The 21,986-nt window shown below is 43.7% G+C and overlaps 1 protein-coding gene across 37 annotated transcripts in view; it reads right to left on the bottom strand.

The window, feature by feature from the left end:
* The window catches only part of clasp1a (cytoplasmic linker associated protein 1a), a 98,650-nt gene that overhangs the window by 39,658 nt on the left and 37,006 nt on the right, over positions 1-21,986 (bottom strand). For 35 of the 37 annotated variants that reach the window (XM_088606140.1, XM_088606141.1, XM_088606148.1 and 32 more), the window contains exons 9-15: positions 3,679-3,828; positions 3,017-3,093; positions 2,629-2,721; positions 1,786-1,931; positions 1,074-1,209; positions 352-422; positions 200-259 (exon numbers count right to left, since the gene is read on the bottom strand). In XM_088606140.1, the coding sequence (XP_088462266.1) occupies positions 200-259; positions 352-422; positions 1,074-1,209; positions 1,786-1,931; positions 2,629-2,721; positions 3,017-3,093; positions 3,679-3,828 (733 nt within the window). Of the gene's footprint in view, positions 1-199; positions 260-351; positions 423-1,073; positions 1,210-1,785; positions 1,932-2,628; positions 2,722-3,016; positions 3,094-3,678; positions 3,829-5,264; positions 5,534-19,685; positions 19,837-21,986 lie in introns of those variants that run through there. The other 2 variants (XM_088606170.1, XM_088606168.1) reach the window with 2 other exon arrangements.

Raw genomic sequence — 21,986 nt, 5'->3', positions numbered from 1 at the left:
CTGCTACACAGCAGACCTGCCGAGACAGGCCAGGGTCTTCCACTACCCCCGAGAGCACAGCTGCCTGCATGCAATTCCTCGTTTTTATCACTGTTTTTTTTACTACAAAAATTAAGAACCCTATAGAGGGAATTTTAAAAGCTTTTAAACAACTGCAGGAGAATGTCTGCCTGAAGGGGCTGTGTTACTGCAGTCTTACCTCTCTAGTGAATGCGTGTGCCACTCCTGTAATAGCAAATCCAGAAACTCGTAGCAGCGCCTGAGGACAAAAGAAAAGGAGGTGTAAGTTCCTACCAGGAAGTCATACTTCCTCATTGCGGTCATCTCCGATTTGTTTTGAAACCCTGTTACCTTCTGACAGCCACCGATTTGGAGGTGCAGTTGCTGGTCATTATGGGAATCAGTCGGGGATAGTGTGTGTGCTAAAAAAAACAACAAGGGACAATTCAGGAAATTCAGGAGAAACCACGGGTCACACATAAAATCCCAATCTGTTTTTAAACTGTGCCGATGCATGTCAACTCTAAACATCACACTGCTCTTTTCAATAATAATAATGTTATGATGTTGCTTTATAAGCCCTATACAATTTCTTGCATTTGGAACTCGTCTTTTCGCATACCCCAGCTTGCTCTCCATGGAGACACACAGACAGGGAGAGAAGCTGGGGGTCAGAGCGCAGGGTCAGCCATTGTACAGCGCCCCTGGAGCAGTTAGAGTTAAGGGGCTCAGGGGCCCCAACGGAGTAGGATTCCTCTGCTGGCTGCGGGATTTGAACCGGCAACCTTCCAGCCACAGGCACAGATCCTGAGCCACAGAGCCGCAGCTCCGCCCCCAGTGGAGGTAAGTAAAATTATCCTCTTTGTGCTATTAAAAAAGGCCTCGGATTCAATTTCTTAAACCTCCATGGCACTCCATGATAGGCAGTAGTCACTGACAGTACATCCAAGAGAGAACATGTTACAGAGGGAGGAATATATGGAGCCTTTTCTGCTGGGTTGTCAAACAAAGCTCTCTCATGACCACGGACATAGACATGATTGAAAAACCCTTTCGCACACTGGGATACTCACACGCATGATTAGTCGGATTGCAGCAACTCCAGATGTGGCCATGATTTTGGCACTATTTGGAACTAGATTCAGAAGAGTTGGCATGATTGTCTCTGCACCATGGTCAAATCTGTTTCCCAAAACCGAAGACAGATGCCTGGACAGGGAAATACTCTGTTATTGGATAACTCATATTAACACACCCTGGCTCATAGCTTCATGCCAACAATAAGGTCTATCTGTTGAGTTTCACACATGGTTATGCTGTTTGTAATTGGGAACATTTACAATTGAGTGATTACATGTCCACAAGCAAGGGTGTTATTTATGATGACATTTTTTCCCCAGTGCTCAGCAAGTTACTCTTCATTAGGATGACACCAGTGTTAAACGAGCTAAAACAAATTAATCTGGGAGTTCTTCAAGACTGGCTTTAATCGTTAATTGTGGTGGGGGCAAAACTGACGTTTTGATTAATATTTGCAAGGAAATCAAGAAGTTTCCAAATACAGATTTAACGCTTTTTTCCTCATGAATAATTCTGATTTATTTATCAGACACTAACCCTTGAGTGTGGCACAGGAGAAACAGGCCCCCAGCCAGGAGAGATACAACCATTTTCAGCTGGTCAGGTCTCCAATCTGCTTTTGATTCAAACGCCATTAAATGCGGGGGCAAACCTTTCAATTCATCCCACCTCAAAGAAATTAAAGCTTGCAAAACGTCCGCTCACCCTAGTGTAATGCACGCCTCCCTCACGACTTGCGAGCGGAGGTCTTTCACTGATAGTTTGAACGCGTTATCCAGGAGACGCAGGTGCTGATGGTAGCCATCGTAGTCCGCTGCCCCTGCCAGTAGGAGAGACCTCACCTTCTTCAGCTGTGGGAGACAAAGTCTAATCAATTGATCCGTCTCCCTCAACTCAACGTCCTGCACCGCCTTCTATGGGAGAGGTATGACATCAACTCAACCCGAAAAGACAGATCTAGGAAAAACCTTCTGTCAGAGAGCTCCGGCAATCGCTTGTTCTCACATGGCCCTACATGTAATCACAGCCCATGCTCTGTACAGAGGCCTCGTCACGCTAGGGTCACAAGTGGCCCTTAAATGATTCATCATCCCTCATTTGGGCTTAACCCAAAGGCTTGATCTTTATGTCCGAAATATGTGAGGATCTAAAAAGAGGTTCTTTAAAAGGAAAGGTTAAGAGGCCTGTTGTAGCCATTGGCTCATAAGGGCAGGCATATTTTAACTCTTCTACTCACAGCTTTAATGAAAATTCTGAAATTAATGAAAATTTCTGTGCAACAAAGAAGGCAGTAAAACACTGTGCATAGAGAGAAACTAGTGAAAGAAGAAAAACTGCGATGTTAGAATATTTATTCAGGTTACTTTGGAAATGTAGAAATGGCTGTCTGCAATGTAAGGCAAACTGGAGCAGAAGGAGTGAAAGACTGATGTGCTCCTTTTCAGGTGTCTATTAAAATGCAGTGCAGGCCAGAAATCTGCTCTACTGAGATCCTTCACAACACAGTGCGGACAATGCTCACGATTACGGGGCAACACTGAAGCTTACAGCAACAACTCTCTGCTCCCAGTCGTGCTTGTCATCCGATAAAACCTCTCTGATTTTGTTCATTGACTCTTCAAGTTCTCTGTTGGAATAGATCTGCAAAGAGACACAGGAAAGCAGGGAGGTGCAGGTGTTTCACAGATGAGATCAGAGAAAGAGATTAAAAACCCACTGGTTTGGTTTAGATTACAATCCATTTGAAAACCGTGCAGACTGAGGACTCAGAACTACTTCTTAAGAAGTGCATTTTACAGATGTAGGTTAAGCCTACAGTTTGCAGGTATAATCGTCTTTTCTGTCCCCCCCCCCACTGAAGCGACAACGCTAAGATCACAGTTTTTGCATAACTGTCAACGTCTGGCTTTCACGACCGCGCCGGCCAGCAGCTTGCCTGTACGGTCGGAACATCGTCGAAGGCGCGGATGAAGTCCTCCTCGTCCACGGCCCCTGCGCTGGCGCCTTCTTTTCCTGGAACGAGAGCGCGGAGACGCAACGCTAACAGCCTGCACACTACCGAAACAAAACCTGGCAGGGCGTTTACACTCTCTCCTGCTCACAGCTCTTGTTTCACTTGTTTCACTTGTTCCTCTGTCCTCGTTCTCCTCCAGTCCATTCCAAAAAGAGCACTGGTTGACTATGCTCTACCAATATGAAATTCCACCAGTACACTCCTCTGTATAAATAAATAAAGCTGGTCCTCCAGGGGTTTCTCTTCCACATGTAACACACCATCAGCTCACACTGCTTGCTGAAAGCCCCTTTCATCAAACATCTACACACCAGCACCAACAGCCTCTCCATCAGCCTCACCTGCACTTCACCCAGTTAAGGGAGCTGGGGACCACCTTGCTCTTGAAGGGCTGCAATGCTGGTTTGCAAATCCTGTTGCACACATTTTTCACTGCGCTGCATCAAACCACCAAACATTGCAAATATTACAAAGTATTTTCCCCCCCCAGGGTGTAGAATTATTTTAAACTACAGGACATGATAGGAGATAAAGACCCAAAACATGGTAACATCACGGCCCCTGACAAGCAGGCGGCTTCTCACCTGATGCCTTTACGCCAGTGGGGGGGCCTGGCCTCCGCCCTGAGCCCATGCTGATCCCCTTTCGGCCACTAGAGGGAGCTTTAGAAGAGGAGGAACTGGAGGAGGAGGGTCTGTTCCCATCCACAGAGTCTTCATCGTCAAAATTCTTGTCTGTAAAAGAAAACAGAATGTCTGCTCATATCTGTGCTTAAAGTACTAAGAAATAAACATCTATATTCCAAGTAAAGACACAAGTTTAGGAAATGGATGAAAACATGAGCAGCACTTCTGGTTGTTCCTTGGCATCTTCTCGTACCTGGGTTCACAGACACTCTAAGATGATGACACACATGGCGTTTACCATGAAAACAGTCAGTCCTGACACATGCTGATTTCTTTTGACTGACTTAGAGGAAAGGATATGAGGACATTTTCCATAACAATACTTAGAAGAAAGGATATGAGGATATTTTCCATAATACTTTTCCTGAAGGACTGAGGGGCCTGGTATGATATTAAAGTAATTCCTTAGGGTAGCAGAAAAGCTCTTTTGCTGAAAAAGGTGAGAAATGTACTAGAGAAAGGAAGCAGAGTAACAGAAGCCATGCAGAACAGATAATAGTACAGGAGAGGCCACAGCAGGTCCTGGAGAGCCACCCACAGTCCACCAGATCTTATTACACTCAACAATTTAAAAATGCTTGGAATGTTTTTTTTTACCCTTTATGTTACAGCTGAAATGACAACACCAACACCCTGTAGCTCCCAGGAGCCACAGCTGAAGAGCACTGTTTCTGTTATGCATTACTGCTGGGGACTGTTAGGTTTCAACAGTCAAGGTGCTTCATAGATGTATTTACTGACAGCAAAGAGTTTCAGTTCCTTTCCAAAACCACAATCATTGGAAAACATGTTTTATTCTACAGAGCACATGGACTGGGGGAAGCAGAAAATCAGCCAGACAAATAATCAATTGTCATGAATAATTCAGCGAGTCCACACTGCCCGATGAGACTGACGATGCACACCGAATTCACAAGCAGCTCGCGGTTTGCCACGGAACGTGCACACTGATGAACAGATCCGCTTCCAAACTGTAACTACAGCCCAGTACAGCGCAGAGCTACCGTACACACATTACTGCACACCCCGGCTTTTAAACACACAGGCCTGAACTTACAAAAACACATTCTGAGTTCTCAAATGTATTCAATACGTACACGTCAAAATAAGACTAAAGCTGTACAGGCTGTTCGCCTCCCAGGATAGGTTCTTTCTTCCACGCACAGAACAATAAACATGAAATTAAACACTCATTCTTCCGCAAGATATCTGTACAGGGCATCAACGGAGACAATTGATTTCAGTCTTCCTATCGCCTCACCAGATACACCAGCCGGCTCTCTATCCTACAGAGCTCAAGATTATTCTCACCATGAGGGCCTGAGCCTCCATCACTCATTTCCACATGCTGTCTCTCACGCCTGCCAGGACAGAGGCAACCCTCCTGCCCTCCACGCCATCTATTCATTATTAAGCAAATATGTGGCTTTGCGTTCATTAACTTCACCATGCCAATAAGATAAGATAAGGTAAGGGATGCTTACAAGCACAGATCCTCTTGCAGACCAGCTTTCTCAACATTCCTTCATGCTCTCAGCATCACCCTCATATCTGACACGGTTTGAGAGGGGTTGTATTTGCAATCAATCCAGGCTGCGATCAATCATGCTCTCTCGCTCGCGAGCGGCGAGGTCTGGGCGTGCTCCCTGCCCACTCTGGGCTTAAACACACAGTCGTCCAATTCCAGAGGGGGCACCTCCGCTGCTTCTGCCTTTCCCTTTGCCGAGTGCACAGAGCACCGGGGCCGGGGAAGTCGTCACCGCTGTGAGTGCCTGTCCCGCGGGAGTCTGGCACAGAAAGGACGGAACAGCTGTCACGATCCGCCACGAGCACATGGAGCCAATCCAGCCTCTGACGAGGCCTCACCCTTCCGGCCGGCATGACTAACCCTGCAGAATCCCCGTGGCCGTGCGGCTCAGGTAAAGACTTTTAACGGCACCAGTCCCTCAGAGCACACACAAACAGAAAATAATAAAATGACGTGGCCTGCCTTTGCTTCTAACATCCTTCAGTTTTTTGAAAAAAAAATAATGTTAGCATGCAACAAAGCTGAAGATCTGAAGCCACATTAAGCAACAACCATTTTCTCACAGCACACAGGATGAAACAAATCCATATATTCTTAAATTTCTTTTCTGCAATTACACTGAGGTTCACAGTATGGGCCTCAGAATGTTTATGTTCCAGTTCTCTGCAGTGACAGCCACTACAAGAAAGGTAACATGAGACAGGGCAGGGTTATGCTGGAGAGATCTGCTTCTACTGAGCTTCTTGGGTGACCACAACAAAAGCAAAAAGGAGGAACTACAGTACAATTACATCCCGACTCGCTTGCAGAGCTTCTAGAGTGAAGGTTTTCGTGAGGGTAATGCCAGTTAGGAGAATTCTACCAGGAGACTTAAATGAATAGAGAATTTACAGCACACACTGGCAAAGCGCTGACTTGCTTACATATTTCATATTCATGACTATTACTTGTGTACTAAGAAACCCTTATTAAGTCATCACTAGCACATAAGGCTGGAGCGAACACTGATTAATAGAGCATCTTTAATTTATGATGCGCTGAATAGCCAAAGGGACTGTCAGAGTGCAATGGAAACAGTTATTGTGTTCAGGCAACATTAACATTCAGCTCCATTACATCAGAGGCTTTTTGTGGATTCTTTCCTGCTGGACAAAGTGCTAAACCTCTGAACAACTGTATGCATTTTAAAATGATTGGGATGGCTCATACGCTGGTCCCTGAAAAACAAAAGGAAGGCAGGTTCTGGCTGACCAAATGTTCACTGAGACAGAGTACGAGATTCTGAAAGAGAGTTAAAAGTTGCACAAGCATTAGCTGATTAATTGCAATTAGCCAAGCATTGTGAAATTAACAATTAGGACATGCCTCTAAATGTTAAGGTAATTAATAAGGGTACATTGTATAATTAGTATTGAGCCGAAGCCGCATGTAATCTCTGGGCTGAAAGGTTTACATAAACAGTAAAGGGGATACACCTCAATGATGGCCTTGTTCTTTATTCCTCTGGGTGAACATCTCCAGGCACTGGATCGTGTTTCGGAACTAATCCACACTACCTGCTAACCTGACGTCATTGCAAATGAGGCACACCAGACCAGACCCGACTACAGCATAGGTTTTGGATGACCAGTCCTTTAAAATCGCTCCTTTTCAGTAAAACAAATGGAAAGAAAATGGAGGGCCTTTCAAAATGTACAGGTCTGTGCGGGGCTGGCCATCTGTGTGACGAGGAACGCGATTTGAAGGCTACGACGATGACAGGTTCTACTGTGGCTTCACCCAGACCCCAACCAAAAGGAGAAAGTCGAGTTAGAGCTGAACTGTGGAGTTCTTACTGCACAGCCCTGACCTGTCGAGCACACTGAGCCGTGACCCCGGTGTTCCCTTACAATCAGCTGCTGTAACAGAGCCCCTAACTGTTGCACTTCCCACAGCTGAAGAAAGAAGCAGGACAGCGTGACGTCCTGTATACGTGGTCTGAACAGAGCCTGAATGGCATCATCGGCCGGGTCATAGTGGCTTCCTTCACCCTCATTTAAACACCACAAAAGGCAAAAGCATTACAAAATGAGAAAAAATATAATTCCAACCGGAATCGGAGGAGAATGGGACGTTATACTTTGTCCCAGAGAGAAAGATGAGCGACAAAAAAGGATGACCTACGATGTGGGAATATTTCAATCTCCGGACAAATAGCAGCTCATCAGGACAGAGCCCCAACCTGGTCACTGCAGTGTTAAGCGGAAGAGAGAGCTTGTGACTCCCCCTCTGCAGGGGACACTGGGCCATCACAGACATGACCCCCCCAGCAAGACTGATCCCCACTCAGAGAGCTGGGAGGACTGGAGCCACTGGGGTTAGGGTACCACAGCAGTGTCTGCAGCTGGGCCTCGAACCCACAACCCATCAGTTATGAGACCAGAGACGTGCCCACCATGCTACACTTCCCTATATGAAAGGGTCAATAAAGTTATCTGAAGTTGGGTATCATCATCAGGGATCTGCACATACATCTCTCCGGATTATGAGATGTGTAATTTTATCAACCATTCCTGAGAAACTGCATCCCACAGTCTTCCCGCAATCTGTACCTCAATCAGAAGTGCACCCAGTAAAAAGATGTGCTTTGATTACCATAGAGGGAAAGCACTTAACTTCCATTATTCATGTTATCTGGAAAGATTTTTCTTTCCTTTCCACTTTTGAAATTGCAGGTGTTCAGAGACTGGGCAGCCAGAGAACCACATGCAACAATCTACACTGACACAGACACGACAAACCTTTAAATCTGTGTAAAAGATTCAGGTCCTGCACTGACCCAGATGGTGGAAACACATGTATCTAAAACAACCCTGCACAAAACTGAAGACTAGATGTTTTCTGGTTTGTACTAAAAACTTCAAAAGAGATTGTAGAAATACCAAGGTTATATATATACCCAAGGAAATATAAAACTCAGGTCGAGTATTACAGGGTTTTGTTTGCCTTTTACAAATATCAGGAATTCCAAAGCAAAAAATATACAGACAGGATTTAAAGGTAATGTGTTCCTTCCAAAGTGCTGAATGTCTTGCTTTCTTCAAACTGAAACCTGAACTGGAATTGGCTATTTGGTCTCTTAATTAATCCTTTCTCCTTCAAGGTTAAGGACAGAATAAGTTGTTTTTTTTTTTGCTGTTGAGCTTCTGTTTTGCAAACTGGTTCATACTGAGTGTTTTTCCAACTATTAATCCCACTGTCTTCAGCATGTAACTTCTTACGAAGAGGCACAGAACAATAAGTGACAGAGCTCTTGGCACAGAAGATCGTTAGGATTTGTCATCACATGCCACCGTTCTTTTAAAATGCGGATGCACAACCCAACAGTCGTGAGTAAAAGAGGGGGGCTGTGTTTAATTCGAAAATAAACATCGTAAACACGTCAACAGCACCAGAGCAAGGGCCGAGCTTGTGGAGAGAAACCGCTGCAATGCAGTTGTTACCCGCTCAGTGATGCAGCTGCAAGCCGGATTCGGATGCTGCACACGGAGAGAGCATAAATCAAATCTGGGGATTTGTTTCACAGAAGTGGAAATCAAACTGCTCATCCACGGGTTTGATCCTAGCCGGAGATCTGGGTGCCTCTAAAGCCCAGCTCATTACCCTTACATCTACAAACACAGCACCGAATAAGGAGTGAGAGCAGAAAAGAATTCCGCATATACTGTGGCTATACTCCCACACCGTCATCCTGTGATTAAGTCAGTACAGCAGATTCACACTCCCCCCCCGATCTGCTGTGCGTCACCCCGGCAGAGCTGTACACAAAGAGATTCCTGTAAAGCGCCATGCGCTCTTCTGGGATAAAATGTGCTTAACAAATGCAATTCTTGGAAACTGCTGTAGTTGCGTTTAGCTTGAGAAGATATTACATTGGAGTTTACGGTCTAGTGCCATCGTTTCTCCCCCCCCCCGTCATTCTTTTAATGTCGTTCATTGTTTTACCAATAAAAGAGAACAGCATGGTACAAAAGCCTTATGTTGCCCCACCTGTGGAAACCAGTTCAAGAAACTAGCTTGAAACATTCAGTACAAGTTTGTTTACAATCTTCTCAGTTTTCTGAACTACTTCACAACCGCCCTCTTGTGGTAAAAGGTATAACTGCACATCACTTTTATTGCTTTTAATAAGACAAAGTCACTAGTAATTACATTCAGGAGCAAAGCTGAAAATTCCAAGCCCCTTCGTTGCTTAATCTCACCAAATAGTTAGAAATGCTCTTCAATGAGGATCTGATTTTTCAACTTTAAGATAAAGCTTAAGGATCACAGAACTAACATGCCATGGTAACCATCTGCTCGACCACTGCTAATTGAAATTGAATGTAAGATATAGAAGACAGTGACCCTCCATTATGTTTACCAGCACATGTGCTCGGTCAGGTGAGCAGGGGAATGCTCATGCATGCTGAAATATGCTCTTGGTCATCTGAAGTCCTGGGCTGAGAATGTGTTCAGATTGTGGTTTATTTCATGTGTCACTGATACAAAACCAAAGAGCCCTGTTTCATCACCTGCACAAGAAGACTGTTGAGGGTGGAGCTGTAGATGTTTTTTTCCCAGTAACTTTGACACAGTTTCAAATATGCCTCCTAAATGTGTACCCTATCTGATTATGTGACAAGAAAAACACTTTTCTCCTCTTCAAAATGTGTGACGCAGGAGGTTGTCTTTGTATGCCACCCTAAGGAAACAGTCCATTTCATTTTTAGTTCAAATCAAAGGTGTCCTCTACTTTGTATAAAACCAGAAGAAGCAAACAGAAGGCGTATTGAAATATCACAGCCTGCTACTGCTAACTGCTCTCAAATGATGTATCTGCATTTCTCTGACTTTGAACTCATTCCTTCTGGCCACTCAATGAGAAAACCGTTCTCAATAAGAATAGACTGCAAATGCAACCGTAGTATTTGAATGCAGTAACACCACTAGGCACTAGAGGGCACTCCACCATGCTTGTTGCAGACTGCTCATTCAGAAATAAAACAAGCAGTGCAAAACAAAACTGGAAAGAGAAATATTTAACATTAATAAGTTGCAATGAAAAAAATAACAGTGCTGGCCTCTCCTACTGATAGTTTTTTTAATTCATTTTTCAGCGCATAGGACATTTGCTCTTTTCTGGGGTTGCTTTTCACAATTGTTTCACATTACATTATCAAACATTCTAGTTAAACTTTGCAGACAGGGGAGTCTCAGCAGAAGAAAGTGTCTGACGAAACCCCGCTTTCAGAAACACAGCCGATATTTTTGCATCATATTAACCAGATCCTCTTTAATGCACCACTGCTACTTTGACGTTCTTAAAAAATGCCAAGACGCTGATCTTTCAATGGTTATTAAATGATTCAGTTCAAATGTCTCTCTAATTAAATAGCCTGTTATATTCTCTAAATCTAAAAGATTTAGCTAAATCTAAAAAAAAGCTAATAAATTGTTCTCAGATTGTGATGGGTTTAAAAACATTTCAATTACCGTCTTGTTTTTGTGCTCTCTGTATCTCATTTCTCTGGTAATTTACAATAATGCACATCACTGTTGTGGCAACATCATTTTAATCAATCAGAAACATAGAGCTGGCTCACAGACCACTGAGTAAATATCCCCACCCAGTTAGTCTTATTTCCTTAGTTTCTGAAAAGGATGACAATCTTTGTTGCTTGAAGCGTGGCAGACTATGAAGAAAGCCACGTCCTTCTGTATAGAGGAATGCACACAAAGGGGCTTCTCTTCCAAGTGAAATGGGAAATTTACAAAAGTATCCCTTTATCAACAAAATAATTTTTGTTTCACAATGCAACCTAATTCTGAATCGGTCATTTGTGCCCTTGTGCAGAATTTGTCCTCTGGGCTTGACCACTCTTGCACCGTGCCGTCTGCGGGGAAGATGATGTCACACCCTGCCCCAGGGTCCCAAAACAAATTTCCACATGCTGATAGGATGCCGACTTCCTCACTGATGGAAAAAATGGGTCATCGGATGAACCAGTTTGCTCTAATTCAACTGGATAACCTTGGTGATGCCTTTGTTTCCAGAGTAGATTATTGGTAATGTCAGAACTGGAAAATACTTGTGAAATGTTTGTCATCTCGCTACATGGGGCTTAGAAAAAGTACCTGTTCGATCATCATTAGTGACCTAAATAACATGTCCCCAGCACACATACTGTACTCTTGCAGCTCACACACAGCACACTGTACTTAAAGGGGAACTGCAGCCCCAATTTCTCAGACCAGTTATTAAATCTTGGGAACAAAATTAATTCATTGAGATTACAGAAACAAAATGACCGATTTCAAATCAAGCACAAAATCGTGAACTTTGTGAAAGTACTGTAAGTCGCCATATTGCCGCAAACTCGCATTCGAGCGAGTAAGTACAGGGTGTGCAGCAGACGGCTCACTTCAGATCCAATGTGATCTGCAAGCAGAGTTAACAAGTAATATTTGTCAGCAAAATCGTCTCTTCTGAATTAAAAGAGATGTATTCAGCCTGCTTGTCTACAATGTAATAAAGCCGCAACACGTCTCCGGAAGTTTTGCTGCCTCGTTCTGAAATGAATACGGCGCTGCACATACCTGGAAATTTTGTCAAGTTTGTAAAGTGAATTGGAGGTTTTACAAGTTACCGTATACATTTTATTTTGGGGGTTTGAAATGCATTCGTTCGTCAATACCGATTCTTTCTAATCCCGAGATATAAAAATAGCATTGACGTTCCCGTTTAAGTTACACTTTGTTAATACATAATGAGGTTCACAAAAACAATGGTGTCCACACTCTCAGCGCTTATGACCCTGTTAATAACGCATTTAAACTTGACCACTTACTTAAAGCTATAGTATAGTTAACAAAGCACAGATAAGTAAATATTAAATACAAAACCACAAAGAACTGTGGGTTGTTTTGTAAAAGCTTTAGGTTTAACCAGATTACTCAATCAGTACTGAAGCACAGCTAAGGTTGCCATTGGAAGCAGAAGTTATTATAAACCCATGTATCCTGTAAATATCGTGAGGCAAGGACACTCAAGATACAGCAAAATAAACACTGAACAGCAGGCTAAACGTTCGTACAGCACTGCTAAGAAAATGAGTAAAGGCCTGCCTGCAGTTCACTTCCAACAAGAGAATTTATCTCCTGTCTATGATGGGGCATCGTTTGATTAACAAAACCACATCTGGGCTTTTAAACCACGAAGGACCTCCCTGTGCTCTTAGCCTAATGCATTTGCCTTTGTAAGTGGCGGAAAATATGTTAACTGTTCATTAGAAGAAATATGTAAAAGAATAACCAAAAAAACATCCTTTTCTTGCATGTGCGAGTTGGAGCTGGGTACGCCAATGTAGTGACATTCAGTCAGTAATCACTCTGTTATGATTCACAGTATTACTATGATTGATCTACCATTAACACACACACACACTACAACACAAGAAGAGAATTCCAATATAACTCTCATCACCTGCATTGATGGCGGGGCGGTGGCTCTGTGGCTCAGGATCTGCACCTGTGGCTGGAAGGTTGCCGGTTCAAATCCAGCAAAGGAATCCTACTCCGTTAGGAGCAAGGCCCTTCACCCCAGCTGCTCCAGGGGCGCTGTATAAATGGCTGACCCTGCGCTCTGACCCCAAGCTTCTCTCCCTGTCTGTGTGACTCATGGAGAGCAAGCTGGGGTATGCGAAAAGACAAATTCCAAGTACAAGAAATTGTATATGGCTAATAAAGAGATCTTATCTTATCTGATGCTTCCAATTAGAATGCTTAGATCCATGAACTGTAAAAATGATCTGAATCTACATATCACCTCGAATATATAATTTAGTGTTGATATAAATACCACTTTAATAGTTGTTTTAAATACTGTAGGACTCATTTCAGGAACAAAATTGAAACCGATGTAAATCTCATCAGAAACCCATAAAATACAGTAGATAGACCCATTAAAACGTAATTAATGAACTGTTAACACAGCGGCAAGCAAATATAGAGACATACATGTTTCTTTGGGTTGAAGACTTATAATGAATAATGAATGTCTTCTCCCATGCGTGCCCAAATGAATATTCTGATGAACAAATAAGTGGCTCTTTTTCAACCTTCCTATAGCTAGAAATGATAAAAAACTAATATCAGAATATCTCCACCCAGAGGAATTCCTGTGCTGCTCCCATTTCTCCTCACGAAGACAAACTGCACTGCTATTACCACTGCTTGCAGTGCCTCTGAGCCATTTATTACAAAGAACAAAGAAACACAGAAGCCTGCAAAGTGACACAGTGAGCACTGAGCATGACCTTGTCGGAAGACATACATGTTACGCAATGCTAGCCTTTTCATCTCACACATTAAAATTCCACAGCTCGGACTGCTCCAAACATTAAGGGGGCTGCTTCCCTTTACCGTCTCTTCACAACATGTAACGGGGCTCCATTTCCTGACTTACATTTCATAACACTGCAAGTTGTGAAAAGCTGCACGTCTCTGCCTCTCAGCATCTACCTGTGGGAGGTCATGAAAGCAATTTCACAGCTCTCTGGGCAGCTACTGGGAGGCTTACATCACATATACTGTATTGATGAGCCAGAAATGACGAAGCATTAGATAATGTCACACAACATCAAGGACTGGAACAGGAGAAAAGATTCATCATAAATCTTGCTGAATAAGCAGGACTTCTGTTTCTAAAAATCTGATTTTTTCTGGAAACTGGTCTAAACCCATGTAGGGGAGAGAGGCATCAAAGGGCCACAAGGCGGGGAGACCAGCCCTCTTCCTCACAGGGTTACTCCTGAAAGAACTGAGGGATCTATTTAAACCGAGGCCGCATACCCAGGGGAGCTGGCTGGAGCCTGGATAATAAAGAACGGCAGTCTTGAGAAATCACAGCAGCAGACTTCCTTAACCTGTACTCTGTACGTTTTCATATAAAACAACCTACAACGCCCCCATCTGGACTAGTGTGCTAAATATAAACAGATTAATAGATGTCCCAACTTTGAAAATTGATTGGGGGGGGTGGCACAGCTATATAATTAAATAATTTGCTGATAGATACTATAATATATATGCAACACACTTTGAATACTACAACTCACCAGTCCAACTGAATCTCACTTTCACCCAGAACGTCCGGGAGACTGGGGATGTCTATGTCTGTATTAAGCAATTAGTAAGGACTCTACAAATTAAATAATACTCCTTTTTATGGTATTTTAGGCCTCAGAAATATCTCCCCACTCACTGACTTTCAGCTTAAACGCTCGTATGAAGCCAACGATTCCATCACCCTAACACAGGAGCCAGCTCTCTCCCCAGTATAAATAAACACTGATGTGCACATGAGGCGTCTAGAGAAAGTTGCAGCCACATAAATGCACTCGATAATAAGACACCACCAACAGCTGGATGAATGTCAGGCCAGCAACAGGCCGGCACAGGCTGACAGGCGGAATCCAATCGCCCAGGTCTGGTTCCTCAGCTGTCCCCCCGATCGGGGCTTGGGAAGTGAAACTGAGCGATGGACAGGTGTATGCACGGACAGGCCCACTCGGATTTCTTCCCAACAAAGCAGAAAAATTAAAGAGAGGAAAGCAGATACGGCAATCTGCATGGTCGTCTCTTAAAAAAAAAAATCGGAGCAGTTTGAACTTGAAATGCATAATGATTTCCTATTATTCCATTTACTGCTTCATTTCTTTCCAGTTTTAATCAGAACGACTGAACCACACTAGGTTCCCTTCTCCAGGAGCTCACCACTACACCATTAATTAGAACAACACTACAGCGAACAGAAAGAGAAAAGGTGAGGTCTATGGTAAATACCACAAGGAAAATCACAGAGCAAATAAAACTCAAAGGCACTGACAAAATGTCATCTGTACTGTACTACTTTTCAAATGTTACTGTCGGCTTATTTTATATTACTCAGTGCCATGCACAAAGGTGGGAGACAGATCTCAGTGGTGACTGGGTTCAATCAGGAACACAGCCGTAGGAAAACACTGAAAAATCAAATGTCACTGAAAAACAATGTCATCGGCGGCTCCTGGAACTGGAAATCACTCCAAGGTTTCCACCCCTCCAGCAGGCACTTTTCACTCAAAAACAGGAAGTGCTCCTCTATTAAGATAGCAGAACACCACCGGAAACAAAAAGGCCACCCAACACAAAAATGTAACGGAGTGCAGTACCAGTAACACAAACAGCACGTCCGGAAGCACCTTCAGTCAGAAAGAGAGTCTTTGTGCGAGACCAACACCTGACTGTTCTCACCCTTAAGCCCACTAAAAATGATGAGGGTTCGACTCGGTGCGCAGCGGAAAAGCACAGCTCTGCCTGCCACTGCCTGCCCACTGGGAGCCACTGGACCAGCGATTAAGCAGACAGACGTGAGCAGAGCGCCCCAGCCTTAACAGACTCTCAGAAGCCAGGAGCTGAAAAGTAAATTAATGTAACATTTTATTCTGTGTTTGGGCCTCCTTTTGTCTCGTTTGATTTTAAATCAGGCACACATTTTTTTCCCCCCAAATCAAAAGGCCAAGGGGTTCGTGAGGTTTCTACAGCGGGCTTCGCAGAGCAAAGGAAACAACTGAGCCTCTGCCTGTATTTTCTGCTTGCTGAGGGCCATTCATGCGATTCCAAACAGCCCAGAAACGAGAGAAACACTGACACCAGGGAATGAAACTAGGCCGTGCCCCAGCTGAGGGCACTCTGCCCAACTATTCAGAGCCCCCTAAAAGGGAACTATTCATAATTTTGAGGTCACATGGCTGCTATTCAGGGCACACACAGTATACCTAAACTGAGTTGTTGGGAAGCACACAAAAGCGCCATTCAGATTTAGGTTCTTTTTCTTGCGCTTCCACCAGAATACTTATAAAAACTTTCATCATCTGAAAGGAAAACAAACTTCAAACATCAATTTTCTCTGTATAGACTGAAAGGTGGGAATACTGGATTTCCAGGCACATCAGATACGTTGAACAGTTTCATGTGAAACTGATCTCTGTTCCTCACAGCATTTCCACTAGCAAAATGTACCATGATGCACTTGTATATGTACAATCATGCACTTTTATAACTTTATATCTTCTCATAAAAGTAGCCACACATGGCTAGTGACTGGGAATATTTGTCTTCATCTCCCTTGCAAAATAGGCGTTTCTTGTTCTACGGCTTTCCCTCTATCAAGGAATCAGCTGTCAGTTTATTTATTCCAAGTAAGTCACTGTTGGAACATTCCGAATTAAATTAAATGGCATATTGCATTTGACAAGAAACAAATAAACCAATCTAGAAAAATGGAAATTACCAAACCTGGTTATATGCTTATACAGTACCTTAGTTTTACAATGAACATAAAATTAAAATAATTAGCAGAAGAACAAGCATCTCAGTAAAAAAGAAGCCTTGAAATGAACTTCAGCAGAGCACATCCCCACAGACAGGTCACATGCAAGGAGCAATCCATAGTCTACAGAGCTCAGTCTTTATGTCTGTTCAGATCAAAGACATGTCTGGGTCAACGTCTTCTAGTTCTCCATCGGAAACATTGGCCTGCATCTCGTGCAACACGACACACCTGAAATCCTGAAAGACCATGCATGTCCCTAGAAACCAGTGACCTCTCCAGAAATGCAACCCAAATGATCAAAGGTAACATTTCATGCAGCTCTGGTACAGCTGTGTTTTCACACCCCTGCGACGAAGGCAATTCAATCAAATCCACTTCACGAGCTTTGAGGAATTGACAACTATGCTCACGCAAAGCAGTGAGAAGACATTTTCGTCATTACACATTACTCTGTCAAACACAGCTCCAGTGCAGGCAGCAGTGCACACACGCCAAGGACGAAGCTGCAGCGAGTGTTTTGAAAGCTGTTCAGCCTTTCAGTTACAGTACTTACTCTCAAAAAAGGGAGCCCCAGGCTAGAGTGTCTGCTGAGGCCTACCATTTTAAAAAGCAGACCCACTATTTATTTGGATTTGTTTCTCCTGTCACAGAGCTATCATCAAACTCAACTTATACTTTCGGATTGACATTTGCTGCCGTGTTGGTTCCAAGACGCAGATCCCACTGCAGGCTGTGCTTGCTCAGCCTGTGCCAGATCTGAAGGGTGCTGCTGGCAAGCCTCAGTTACGATTACTCCAGGAGTTACTCCTCTACAGCCACCCCTGGACAACGCAGAATCTAGATAAAGCTTATTAATGTACTGTCTGCCAGTTTTGAACTACAACAACAGGCAGCCTCCACAGTGTCCACATAGCCTACACCAATCCCCCAGTCAGTGTGTGCCAGCTATTTCACTGTAAAGTCATTTGTTAAACACTCCATTCGCATAAGGACATTAGTACTCATGTGCTGCGATAGAAGCTGATCCATGATCCATAAATGTATAAATAATCTGAAACCTACCTGACCCGTTTTCAAGGCTGCAGCTAAAACAAACACCAACACCTCAAAAGTTTCCAGACTAACAGCAATATCCTGAACTGAACTCTTTCAGCTTCTTTGGAAGCAATACATCGTTATTTAATTTTGTGTGGTCTTCTTCAGTGCCTCATAAAACGGTGGTGTCCGGTTTTAATTTATGATAATGAATGTATTCATCTTAAGGCACAGCTATCATCAAGACAAGCACAAACCTCTGTAAGTTAGGATACTTCACAGTGCACAGGAGACAATGGCTTTGTTTTCATTTTAAACGTGCCCCTCCTGACCAGCAGGCCTCATCTGTTAATATCAAACCAAATCCATGCTTCACTTTGCTATTGCAGATTGCGGGGGCTCGCCAACACTGTGCTCCTAGCTATTTGTTTAACTGCTGTATGTTTCCCCATATCCAGTCATTTCTAGCTAGATGCAATGTCTTGTGGTAACATTAATATTAATTTGAGATATTAATGCTTTCAATGCCAACTGCACTCTTAGGTATGGTAATGTAAATTAAGAGATAACTGAACTGTCACTTGCGGTGGAAAAAACCTACCATCCCTGACCCAGCTCTGGGGCTAGTACTGGGAAGTCACTCTGTTGATCTATAAAGAAATCAGCCATAAGAGCTTTACACTTTCTAGCAGAGCTACACCGCTGGAAGAAGGGAAACCTGTGACACTGTAAAACATTAATTTAAGTGTAGCCAAAATCAGGTACAAACACGCAGGCAGATGTGTGTTAGAAGAGTCATATCATTCTCTTCTCTGCGGTAAGAAAGCCAGATGTGGACATTGAAATGTTTTGCCAGCCTTTTCACTGACGAATTAAGATTCCAACACCCCGGCACCCTTCAGGAAAACGCCTGGGTTTTCTTCAAGGGAAACGCCACGTTGCACTCTCCTGCCGGAGGACAGCTCGGCGCCTCGAGAGGGGCGGCCCGCAGCACCAAGCGCCCTCCCTGCCCAGGCTGCAGGCCGAGAGCGGCCTCGTCCGACTTCTCCCTGCACGCGCGCCCCACATTCCCACACAAAACCGAGCGAGTGTCGCCGAGGCTCCGCTATTCGGATATACAAGACTGGAGCGCTTCGGGCCCCTGAAGGTGCAAGTCAGTTTCAGCGCATGATTAAAATTTTTGTAAAGGAATAAAAATGCATTGTGGTTTAAATAGCGCCAATAAAGCCCCGACACAGCTGTCACCTGCTTCTCTCTTCAGCACATGTGAACAAAGCAGCCTGACGACAACAGCCTCTCATTCGCCATTCATGCCTTTGCTCCTCCAAACGTTGGTCGAGCGTGTCAAATATTGTGTCCAGCAAGTGGACACGAGCCCCCCCCCCCCCCGGTACAGCAGGACCTTGAAAGACATCACAAACTTCATCTGTCAACAAGACCACCGACTTTGACAACAGGACAGAGCCCCCGGGTGACAGGCTGTTCAGTCGCACAAGGTATTGACAGAAACTGACATCAGTCAGACTCCCTTCACAAAAAAAATAACAACACACAAAGAAATCAATTAGACAGCACAGCCTCGAAATACATTGAGTAAAAATAAGCATTTTTTTATGAAGATCTGCACTGAAATTATTTTAAGACATGCTATCAGGATTACAATATTCTAATCTGCAGAAGAACCTTTGACCAACCCTTCATAAACTCATATCCGAACATCCCAAAACGCGTTCTCCGGCGCTGTCCAGCTGTGTGAAATAAGACTTGTGAGCAATGAGCGGAGAATAAAAGGCAGTACAAATAAAAGGACTGACGTAGTTTTGTTCCCTGCTCAAATCCTTGCAGTGCGCCGCAAGATAAGGAAATCTAATATGACTCTTGCCTGGCGCACCCTCACAAACCTGCCCTGAATCTGACAAGACAACGGCCTCCTGTGCAGAGCCCTACCTTCCCCAGCCGTCATCGTGAGAGCATTCCTTCTGCCCAGAGCTGCGAGTGTGCCGAGACGCAGATCCTGCTCCCTCAGTATCTCCCAGCCGACACCGCCCCCCTCCTCCCCAAACCGGTCTTGTGACCTCGTGCACGACAACTGCCACCCTTCTCCAGAATAAAAGCCCCCCGTGTCAGAGCCCCGTGCGACAGCGGCTGTCCCTTCCTCCGGAAGCAGGTGGGCAGAGCTGCGGCTGCCTCCAGCTCCCGAGCCTGTGCTGGCGGTGCGTTAGTGAAGCGTTAACCTGCGAGCTGCACAGGAAGGAAGACCTCAGCTGACATTGGAATATTTTCTCTACATCTCGCCCAGCCGCTGGAGCATATAAACACACAAAAAAAAGCTTCTCCCTCAGTGCTGTGGAAGCTACAGGCTTGAATATATCTACACACACACACATACACTGAAAGCATCATATACAGTATACAGGGAGACATTAAAAACATAACAGCTAATAATTGGTACCAATATCATTTACTACATTTTGTACTTTTTCTTGTTTCTGTATTTGTATGCTCATCCGAATGAAACATTTCAGCAAACAACATTCACACACTGAACGCTTAAATCTCGTTTTCCATAAACACAGGAAAACGTATAGAGCAGGATTATGATTTGTTTTGACATAGGAGCCCCTCTAGAACACATCTGAAAAAACTGGGCAGCATATATCTCACTTTCAAACATTTCATCCATAATATTCAGTCTGAACACCGGAGAACCTGCAGCTGCTTTCTGGTTTCTCACACACATAGGGACATAAACTGTGAGAATGTTTGTACCAGCAAGGTTTTCTTAATAAAGAGGTACACTATAGCTTTAATGTACAGATACAATCCTCCACTCGAAAAACATTTCAAGTGACATCTATATGACATTTACATGCCATATACCCCTATAACAGAAGGACCAACAGACAATGAAGCATGCAATACATTTTCTGGGACACACATGCATTTAAAAAATATGGGCTGAAACTGAACAAAAAAAACATAGCCGGACATATATATATATACAGTCATTCTCGGTTAATGACGCCAGTTAATGTGCAGTCAGTTAAATACTTATACTACCCCGAGGCAAAATCACAGCCGCCCCAGTTAGCAATTACTGCGTCTTTTTCTCTTCCAAAGCCATGTTATTCCTTGCCTCGATCTAGCGTGCAGCTAACACACACCTTCCTCTGACAAACACTGGGGGCAGGGGCGCTGGCACAGAAGCAGACGGCTAGATCCAAATAACAAAAACAAAAATCTGACTGAAGCCCCAACCATTTTTACTGGAGAGATCGCCAACAGAAATCTGCAGCATGTGAAGAGAGAAATAGTTCAATTTCAAACCCTGATTACAAAAAAAAAACATCAGTTGTTTTTCCCAAGGCTTCACTGTATTTGTCAATTATTTTAATAAAACTATTAATGTGGCTACAATGCTGATGCTGTAAATAGACGAACGGGGATGACGCATGAAATGACAGGATTTACACTTTTCGGTCTGAGAGTAGATGATTTTCACCCTTGAATGACTGCGATTTGCTTTCTTAATTAAAATCAGATCTCATTCCCCATCTTTAACAAGATGCCTGTTATGAAATAATGCCCCCTTGTTATGGTACTTTTAAATCGGAGGCCTCTCCTCTCGGATGAGTGAGCGCAAGGTGAAAAACAAACATCAAGTAATAATTACTAATTAAATAACTTCCTTCAAAACAACCGAGGTGTTGATCTACACGTCAGGCCTGAGGTTCCAATTCTTAACAGAAGGAAAGGAAAGCAAGACAAGCACAGACTCAGTATAAAATGATCCTGTTCCTCATTTTGAAATTTTAGCAGGACAGCAAAACCGGTGACCTGGAAAACATAAGAGTCTGGTATTGAGTTTCACCCCAAATGTGCAGAGAGTCTTGTTTAATGCCCATTACCTTTATGATGGAATAAGCTGCATCTCAATTTATTTTTCTATGGAACCACTTCATTAATTGCACTTACTTTTTTGTAAATAATTGCATTTCTATTACATGTCCCATATCTAAGGATAAAGTGCTTGATTGCTGGGGACCCATTTCATCCACCATTGAAACACTACAACGTCCACGCAGGGTGACAGATATTCAGCTTTTCTGTGCCAGCAACCCCACTAAACAGCAGACCATGTGGGGTGCACACTTGAATCAAAGTGGGGATATTAGCCCAGGGTTCTCAAAAAAAAACACATACTCAGGACCTCAGTTTGACATCTCACCCAAAGGAGGGGAGCTCCTA

The sequence above is a fragment of the Lepisosteus platostomus genome, chromosome 14, assembly GCF_059453375.1.
Source record: "Lepisosteus platostomus isolate fLepPlt1 chromosome 14, fLepPlt1.hap1, whole genome shotgun sequence".
NCBI classification, from domain to species: domain Eukaryota; kingdom Metazoa; phylum Chordata; class Actinopteri; order Semionotiformes; family Lepisosteidae; genus Lepisosteus; species Lepisosteus platostomus.
The sequence above is the reverse complement of the archived record's forward strand: the minus strand, read 5'-3'. Positions and strand labels throughout refer to the sequence as shown.